The sequence below is a fragment of the Apium graveolens genome, chromosome 7 (assembly GCF_009905375.1).
Source record: "Apium graveolens cultivar Ventura chromosome 7, ASM990537v1, whole genome shotgun sequence".
Taxonomy (NCBI): Eukaryota; Viridiplantae; Streptophyta; class Magnoliopsida; order Apiales; family Apiaceae; genus Apium; species Apium graveolens.
In genome coordinates this window covers 170,077,402-170,087,474 of record NC_133653.1, presented here as the reverse complement: position 1 = coordinate 170,087,474, position 10,073 = coordinate 170,077,402, and the positions used below count along the sequence as shown (strand labels likewise).

At 38.6% G+C, this 10,073-nt stretch overlaps 1 protein-coding gene across 1 annotated transcript; it reads left to right on the top strand.

The window, feature by feature from the left end:
• Positions 1–6,905: 6,905 nt before the first annotated feature.
• Positions 6,906–7,646, top strand: LOC141674180 (uncharacterized). The gene is made up of 2 exons (XM_074480901.1): positions 6,906–7,173; positions 7,300–7,646. The coding sequence occupies exons 1-2, from the start codon at positions 6,906–6,908 to the stop codon at positions 7,644–7,646; spliced, it is 615 nt and encodes a 204-aa protein (XP_074337002.1).
• Positions 7,647–10,073: the final 2,427 nt, after the last annotated feature.

The following is a 10,073-nucleotide window of genomic DNA, read 5'->3' as shown; positions in this document are numbered from 1 at the left end:
AAGTTTTGAGATTGAGAATTATTGAAAAGAGTTTTAAAAGAAAGAGAAAAATTTATTTGTGGGATTTGGATATCTTGTTTCTAGAACTGTAACCTGAAAAGATCTTGGGTCTAGTTTGGGGTTACAGATGCTATATTTCAGTTGCTGGCATTTACTTATCGATTAAATAAGTTATTTTGGATTGAGGTTTCATAGTGACGACCAAATCCTCTAACCCCGGATTTGGGGGCGTTACAAGCATAAAGCGACTGCAAATCATCTTACAAAGCTATTCCAATCATCAAAACAATCTAATAACCCTAGAATCAAAATCCCCCAAATTAGACATGAACCCTAGAATTTAAAATCAAAAATCTATGAATTAAAACATGAAATTGATATCAGAAACAGATAGAATGGATCAAAACCTTCGATTTGAGTACTTACATGACTCGATTTGGTACAAAATATCGATCAAAATCACGTCTGGATTGTGCAACCCGAATTGAAAAGTTCGACCCGAATTCCATAGAATTTTCTGATTTTTCTTATTTTAATAATTAATTATATATAATTAAATAAAAATTAGGCTATTTACAGTAATGAAAATAATAATCCTAATTAAAATTAAGGCCCTAATTATACATCTATTTAAATTAATTGGCCCCTAATTTTATATTTTTAAGTATTAATTTCTAATTTTTAAATATCTAATATATAAAATATATATGCCAAAAATTCCCAAAAATTGCGAATAATTTAAAAATGCAAAGAAATGGAATATTTAAAAGTTCCATATTTTTATAAAAATAAAAATATGATTTTTGTGGGGCTTTTGACACCCAAAGGGGCCCGGAAAAGTCATTTTTCGCGAAACAAGAAAATTTATAAAATAACTGGATGTTCAGAATAACGCGATGGTACAAGCCATTCTAAGAAAAATAAGGCCAATTATTTTATTTGAACTATCAACTATTAAAACAAAGTTCGGGTCGTATAACTTTTGATACGAAAGCTTTTAACGCGAAACAAAATACCCGATAAATACCCAAAAATACACTGACGTTACAGAACACACATAGCATATAACAGTTAGGGTTTTATGACTCAATATACTTAATAGAATAATAAAACACATAATTTTATCTTTATTATGACAATAGAAGCGTAATTTCCAACTCGTTACACCCAAGAAGTAGGCGTGCTGGTAAGGAACAGATGCATGATGCTAATCAGCGTCCCGGGAGCTCCGAGGGATGAATCCCCAAGAATTACATGAGAGGATCAGGGCTCAGATCCAAAGGCTGAAGCGTGACTTGGAGGCGCACTTGACCCCAAGACCCCCACTTCCTCCAAGCCGGAGAGATCCTCCTCCAATCATAGACCTTGGTCCCATACCTGATAAGTGGATTTTATATCTACTTGGAACACTTTATTTCAGGCTTAAGTTGGTGTTTTGGACTCAAATATCTGGTATGTTTGATGTGTTTTTGTGTTTTTGCATTGCAGGGCACTTGTTGGAGGAGGAAATGGATTTACAAGAATTTTATGCTGATAAGAGATCATATTTTGAAATTTAGGCCATTCTAAAGTTTTATAGAATCTCGTTAGCTTCACGTGGGCAGTTGAATCGCCTAATTCTGACGAGCAGAACTTAAGATACGGCCAAAAGAAGAAACAACAGAAAAATCCAGAAACCCCGCGAACCCGCGCCAGAATCGGCACGCCCCGTAAAACAGTAAACCGGTGCGCCCGCGCGGATTTTGGTGCGCCCGCGCCACCCTTTTTGCCCCATAATCCTTTTTTGAGTGGAATTTGATGATTTTAAGAATCTAGGTCCACTAGGGGCTTATATATAGTGAGAAAAAGACGTTTTTAACAACAAGGAGCCAAGAGAGAGCAATACGAAGACAAAGAGAGCACAAGATGGTTACGGAGAAGAAGACTTTTATATTCTTTAATATAGTTGATACTTTGATGCTTGTTTTCGATTTGTCTTTGAACTCTAGTACTCTTATATTATTTATTATCATGTTTTCATTGGAACCCATGACGATGAGTTCGATCATGAACTAATCGTTGTCATGGGGTTCTAACGGATTTATCTATGGATTTCAATAGTTAATTATTGTATAATCTTTAGTGTGTGGTGATTTATGATTTCCTATTTTGGTTGTGTTTATTCGTCTTTGAAGCGTAGCTAACATCTAAGATTATTTGTTAATCTCTATTAAAGCGACAATGAATATAGAGTTTTGAACATGCCATGCTAGCATAGGTTTATGTATGAATTGACATGCATAATTCGTGGGTAATTTTAACCATCTTATTCACCCTATATAATCACGATAGATAACTTGCTCTTAAACCACTATGTTTTCAATCTTTATAGACATGTAGGGACTAAGCATAATTGGTGTCTATTCAACTTTTATCTTAACTGTGGATGTTTGATAGTAGGGTATACGTATAACGAAAGTTAGCGTATACTAATTTCTAATTAGTTGTCATCACCATCACATGCTAAAGTTAAAAAAACATAACTTTGAATGAAGTATTTAATAAAGTTAGAATCCCATGTCTATTCCTATATAAGTAATTCAATCTTAATTCTCTTAGTTAATGTTATTTAGTATAATCTCTTAGTTATATCAAAACTCAAATTGTTACTTGTCTTAGCATTAAACGATAATCATACATTGTTGCATAAGTGCATAATCTGAACTTAGCCTAAACTAGTCCCTGTGGGAACTAACTTTATTTATATCTTATACTACTTGTGATCGTGTACGCTTGCGTGTATTTTCACGTTTGAATTACAGTGAACAATACCAAGAAGGGCTTTTGTCCCAAGGGCTGCCCAAGTAATCTTATGCCCCTAGGAGATCCTGATGATCCAACTCTGGCATTTACTGAAATAATAATGAATGCCCACATGTCAAGGAAGTTTAAGATTCCCACCATCAAAGCATATGATGGTACTGGAGATCCCTCTAATCATGTCATAAAATTCTCTAATGCACTATTTTTGTAACCCATGAACGATGTTACTAAGTGTCAGGCCTTTCCTCAAACCCTGTCGGGAATGGCTCAAAGGTGGTATAGTCGTTTGCCTCCGAATTCTACTGGGTCCTTTAAAGGCTTAACTCATGCTTTTATTAAGCAATTCATCAGTGGAAGAGTGCATGAGAAGAGTTCACCATCCCTCATGAGCATTGTGCAAAGAGTAAAGGAGTCCTTGAGAGACTATCTAAACCATTTCACAAAAGAAGCTTTAAAGGTCCTGGACCTCGACGATAAGGTAGCTATAATAGAACTGCAGCAGGGAACTAGGGATGAATTCTTCAAGATGTCATTATCCAAGTGCCCCCCCGAAAGCATGTTACAGCTCCAAGATATGGCTGGAAAGTATATTAAAATGGAGGAAAATATGAGAAAGACGGTGGTGAATAACGAGCCCGCTAGTGGCAAGAAGCGAAAAACTGATCTCGAATATAATGCTAAGGACAATTATCCTAGAACCGAGAAAGAAGTTGATTCAACCCCAAATAAGAGAGGACCTGGACAAAAGTTTACCGAATATGCTAAATTGAATGCCCCTAGAAGCCAGATCTTATTGGAAATCGAAAAAGATAGAAATGTTCATTGGCTTAAGCCTTTGAAGGCTGATCCTGCTAAGCTAGATAGGAGAAAATATTATAGAATTCACAAGGATGTTGTTCATGACACTGATGAGTTCCGACAACTGAAGGATGAGATTGAATTCCTCATTCAGAAAGGAAGACTGAGCAAGTATACTTGAGATGGAGGGGATAGGAATAATAGTGGAAGAAGAAACTTTGATGATCGTAGGAAGGATCAGGATGATCAGGGGAGAAACCCCCACCCCCGTGGGCCCGTGATAAACACCATCTTTTGGGGACCTCAGCCTTGAGGGCCAGTAATAAACATAATTTTTGGAGGACCAACTGCAGCTGGATTGTCTAAGAACTCAAGAAAAGCTTACACCAGAGAAGTCATGCACATATTAGGGGAAGCTCCAAAAAGAGCCAGGACCGAAGTAACAATGGTGTTTGATGATTTTGATTAGGAAGGGGTCAAGTTTCCTCATGATGATCCCCTAGTCATAACACCCATAATAGGGAACAGTACGGTGAAAAGAGTCATTGTAGAAAATGGAGCATCGGTAGACATCTTACTCTATAATACCTTCATAATAATGGGTTACAATGATTATTAATTAACCCCAACTGATATGCCGATATATGGTTTCGCTGGAGTCGAGTGCCCCATAGAAGGGATAATTAAGCTGCCTTTGACTATAGGTCAAGAACCAAGGCAAGCAACACAGATGTTGAACTTTGTTGTAGTAAAGGTTGGATCAACTTATAATGCAATCATGGGAAGAACGGGAATACATGCTTTCAAGGCTGTCCCCTCTTCTTAATTACCATTCAGTGATAAAGTTTCCCACCCGAAATGGGATTGGAGAAGAGAGAGGAGATCAAAAGATGGTAAGGAGTTGATATGTAGCCTCCCTCAGGGCTGATAGAGTTGGGGGCAGGTTTTACCTATCGAAGACCAAGATATTCACGAGAAAGATGAGAAATGAGGGAAGCTAGCAGAAGACTTGATCCTAATCCCTTTGGCTCCCGAGGATCCTGAGAAAGTGACTTTCATTGGGGCATCACTGAAAGAGCCCATTAGAGGGAAGTTGGAGAGGTTTTTACAAGAAAATAGTGATGTATTCGCATGGTCAGCAGCTGATATGCCTGGCATAGACCCGAAACTGATCAATCACAAACTGAATGTAGACCCAAATCGAAAGACCGTGAAATAAAAAAAAGAGTTTTGCCCCTGAGAGGCAGGAGGCGATCAAGCAGGAAGTAGAGAAGCTCTTAGAGGTTGGTTTCATTGAAGAAATACAATTCCCGGAATGGTTAGAAAACCTTGTAATGATAAAGAAGGCTAATGGAAAATGGAGGATGTGCATGGATTTCACTAATCTGAATGATGCATGCCCAAAGGATTGTTTCCCGCTGTCAAAGATAGATACACTAATCGATGCGACCGCTTGTCATGAGATGCTGAGCTTTATGAATGGATTCAGTGGATACAATTAGAATAAAATGCATAAGAATGACATCCCAAATCTATCATTCATCGCTGACTTTGGTGTTTTTTGTTATCTTGTTATGGCGTTTGGACTCAAGTATGCAAGGGCTACTTATCAAAGATTGGTAAATAAAATTTTTAAAAATCTTATTGGAAAAATAATAGAAGTATATGTAGATGACATGTTAGTCAAGAGTTTTGTGAAGACTGACCACATAACCCATTTGAGGGAAGCCTTTGAGGTCTTGAGGTACCACGAAATGATGTTAAATCCTGCAAAGTGTGCTTTCGGAGTAGGGTCAGGAAATTTTTTGGGATTGATGGTCTCCAAGAGAGGAATTGAGGCAAACCTGACAAGATAAAGGCCATTTTGGACATGGAGTCTCCACGAACTATCAAAGATGTTCAGAAACTCACTGGAAGGGTTGCTACCTTAGGATGATTTATCTCCAAATCTGGAGACAAGTGCTTGCCATTCTTCAAATCCTTGAAGAAAATAAAAGATTTCATATGGACTGAGGAAAGTCAAGAAGCATTCGAAGGGTTGAAGAAATGCATGTTCCAAGCCCCGTTGCTGGCAAAACCAGTCCTGAACAAAAATTTGTACTTATATTTGGCCGTTTCTGAAAATGCGTTAAGCGCTGTATTGGTTAAGGAGGAACTTAGAGTCCAGAAACCCATATACTATGTTAGTAAGATTTTGTATGGGGCTGAGTTGAATTATTTAATTATTGAAAAGTTTGCTTTAGCCCTAGTTATGGCCTCAAGGAAGTTGCGTCCTTACTTCCAAGCTCATAAGATTAAGGTAATAACAAATCAGCCTTTCAGAAATATCATTCACAGTCCTAAAGCCAGTGGAAGGCTGATTAAATGGGCTATTGAGTTAGAAGAATTCGACATAAAGTATAAGCCATGAACGGAGATAAAATCCCAAGCCTTGGCTGACTTCGTGTTGAATGTACCATCCCCAACCAAGAAGCCGAGGGGAAGGAAGATACTGAACTTCAGGGTATGGAGGAAAAAAGGATAATGAAGGAGAACATAACAAGGAAAAGGAATTTTGGGTTCTCTATTTTGATGGAACATCAAAAACAAATTTGAGTGGAGCAGAGCTAGTTTTACAAAGCCCCGATGGATTCTTGATTGAATATGCTATGAAGTTAGATTTTCCAACTACAAATAATGAAGCCGAGTATGAAGCTTTGATAGCTGGCATTGGTATAGCAGGAATATTGAGGGTCAAAAACTTGAATGTATGTGGAGATTCTAAGCTGGTGGTATCCCAGGTCAAGGGGGAGTTTGAGGCAAAAGATGAAACCATGGCAAAGTATGTACGCCTAGTGAGGGCCGTAATGACCATGTTCGATGAATGCCATGTTGAACACATTCTAAGGGAAGAAAATGCTAAGGCCAATGCATTGTCCAAATTTGCCTCATCAGAAATAGAAGAAAGCTCTGGGAGCGTCTACTTTCGTGTTTTGAATATATGGAGCATAGACGTCAAGTTAATTGTTGCCCACACAGGACTTGAAGGGTTAAGGATAGATCATATTAAGGCTTATCTACAAACTGAATGGCTTCCTAGTGATATTGTGGAAGCAAGGAAGTTCAATGTGTGAGCCCTAAGATATTCTCTGATTGATGGGATTCTTTATAAAAGGTCTTTTGTAGTTCCTTATTTAAGAAGTCTCAGGCCGGATGAGGCTCGACTTGCTTTAGAGGAAGTATATAATGGTATATGTGGCCAACACTTGGGGGGAAGGGCCTTAGCCCATAAAATTACTCGCTTAGGCTTCTATTGGCCATAAATGATGGCTGATGCCAAAGAATATGTTAAGAAATGTGATCAGAAACATGCACCTGTAGTAAGGCAACCTCCCAAAATGCTGACTTCCATAAACTCCCCAATACCATTTGCTATATGGGGAATGGATATTCTCGGACCTTTCCCAATGGCTACTGCTCAAAGGAAATTCTTAATTGTGGCGATTGACTACTTTACCAAGTGGATTGAAGCCAAGACTTTGGCAAAGATTACGACTAAGCAAGTATCTCAGTTCTTATGGGAAAATATTATGTGTAGGTACGGAATTCCCCGAATCTTGGTGACCGACAACGGAACACAGTTCAATAATGAAGAGTTCAGAAAGTATTGTGAAGAGAACAAAATTAACTTGAGATTCACTTCTGTTGCTCACCCTCAAGCCAATAGGCAAGCAGAGGTTGCAAATCATATCATTCTAGATGGGTTAAAGAAGAGGATTGAAAAATCCAGAAATAATTGGGTGGATGAAGTATTGCCAATACTCTGGGATTACAAAACTGCATGTAGAGTTACTACAGGAGCAATACCATTCATGCTAGAATATGGGGCAGAAGCGGTCGTTCCAGTGGAGATATCTCATTCATCTCCAAGGATCCAAGCATATAATGCTGAAGAAAATGAAGAGGGGCAAAGATTAGCCTTGTTTTTGATAGATGAAGTACGAGCTGCAGCGCATGTAAGGATTGTGGAATATCAGAAAAAAAAACCTCTTTTTACTACAACCTGAGGGTGAAGGAGAGGTTCTTCAAGCAAGGATATTTGGTCCTAAGGAAAGTGAAAGCTTCTGGAGTAGGGCAGAAAGGAAAGCTCGCCCCAAATTGGGAAGGGCCATACAAGGTTAAGAGTGTTCAAGGAAGAGGATCTTACAAATTGGAGACCATGAATGGAGAAGAAGTACATCGGACTTGGCATGCTCAAAACCTGAAGGTTTACTACTTATAGCTCGTACTTACTATGATGGTAACAAGGTTCAAAAGCACCTTGAAGCTTTGTATGCTTAAGATTTTATATCTCAAATTTAGTAGGATTTACATTCTAGTTCATGACAATCAAAGGGTTAATCCATTTTATATAAGGTCTTGAAAAACCAGATTATATATTCTAAAGTTGAAATTATTTCAATCATTGAAGAGCCAAGTTATGATCATGTTTCGATTACTTAGAAATAATTGTGCTATGATAACCAGAAAATAGGAATGCCATGAACAGCATTTGCAAGTCTGTCATATTGCATGACTCTTAGAACTGTGTAGTTCAGCTTGTTAATCTATCTCCTTGAAAGTACAAACTCCAAAAGTACTTAAAAAATTAAAAGGAAGCAATTAAATTAGGCAGGGAAAATGACATAAATAAACCCCAAAGGGTAATAAGTTCAAGTTACAAGGAAATATATAAATTTAGAAATAGATAAAAATCTACTCATCCCTAGCATGATCATCCTTATCCTTCTCAACTTCAGTATGCCCCTCCTCCGCACTGGCAGAAGTCTCCACATTCTGTGCTGGAGAGGAACGATGAGAAGTAGTGCTAGGATCGAGAATGTGATCTTCTTGCATAGGGGAGTTAAAGAGAGCGTCCAAGTTGTCCTCAGTCTCTGACTGCTCAGGACTAATAAAGTCCTTGGCTTCTATCAAGCCAGGGTGCTTCTCAGCCACGGCCTTCACTGTAGCATCCCAACCTTGCGTAAACTGGATGGGAAAGAGACCCTCGTCAAGAATGTTCATCAGATCCCTGAACTCCTGGGAGTCCATGTACTCATCGATGTGTGTTTCCTTGTCACTCAGGAGTTTAACCAGCTCGGCATGGGCCTTAGACAGCTCTTCATCTTTATTCTTTAGCTTCTTCTCGAGGACCCCGACTCTTCTTTCCATTTTTTCATCTACCTTTCAAACTCATCTGAGTTCCTCTTCCAAGACCTAGCTTGGTGAAGTGTCACTTGGAAGTAGGTATTTCTCTGCACAAAGGAAGGAGGATTTAGTAAGGATTTAAAGTGAAAAGGATATTGTAATTAAAGGAAGAGAGAAATATTATCGAAGCTTGAGCTTGAGTACCCAGAAGCTTAATTATGTCACTCCCCGTCACAATGTCAGTAGAATTCTGAGGAGTTATGGATTCGTAGGACCAATCCTTATCATGTTTGGTGGACCCTACCAGCGTGTCACTTCTTCTAGAGCCCCAGTTGGGCCTAAAAGAATGCGCCTTGAGTGGAAGATCCACATTGTCCCCCAGTGAAACCTCTGGGCATGAGGCTTTAGGAAGGAAGGACCATCAGGCTTACTCCTTGGATCCCTGTTAAGCTTGACCCTTTTTTGGTGACCTGATTCTCCCTCTTTAGGCATGTTGATGTTGTTAATGGCCTCGCAAGCTGAAATAAAAAAGAGAGAAACATTAAAGTTTACAAATAATTAAGTTGCAATAAAGAAAAAGAAATAAAGAAAAAATAGATAAAGTTACCCTTATCAATGGCCCGAGAGAGACCAACTTTCTTCAGGGAAAACTCCTCTAAAAGGGTCCAAGTGTCTGTTTGACTTGATAAGCGACCTCCTCCTCATCAGTTAGTATAATACTAGAATGGCTATCGTCGACTACTTTGCAAAAAGGCCTACAAAAAAAAGTGGCCCAATCGCCTCCAGCCCAAGTCAACCTAACGAATTCATCTCTCCATTTTGGGTTATTCTCAACAATGGAGTTACCATAAAAATGTGGGGAATTTTGGGGCTTTGACGTATTAAAACCCAGCCCGGTTGAGTTAAGTCACTATTATAGAATTGGAATATCTTCCTAAAAATGACAGAAGGAAGGGGAAATTCATTCCTAAGACATAAAACCATAAAACAAATAATGTTTCTCCATGTATTAAGGGGGAGTTAACAAGGGATTATTTGCACATCTGCAAGGAGATGCGGAATGAATTCATGGAAGGGAAACCTAAGGCCTACGGTTAAGGCTCCTAGATAAATAAAAATAGTATCCCCTCCTAGTTACAGGTCCTATCCCCAGGGGTGGCCGGAGTAATCCTAAGGTTAGGAGGGAGTTTGTATAAGGTGTTGTAAGATTTTATCCTACCATCTACCTCATGAAAAGTATTACCATGGTTGTAAGAATCTAAATCAGAAAGAGATGGATATTCATCCCCTTTAGCATTAATCATGTC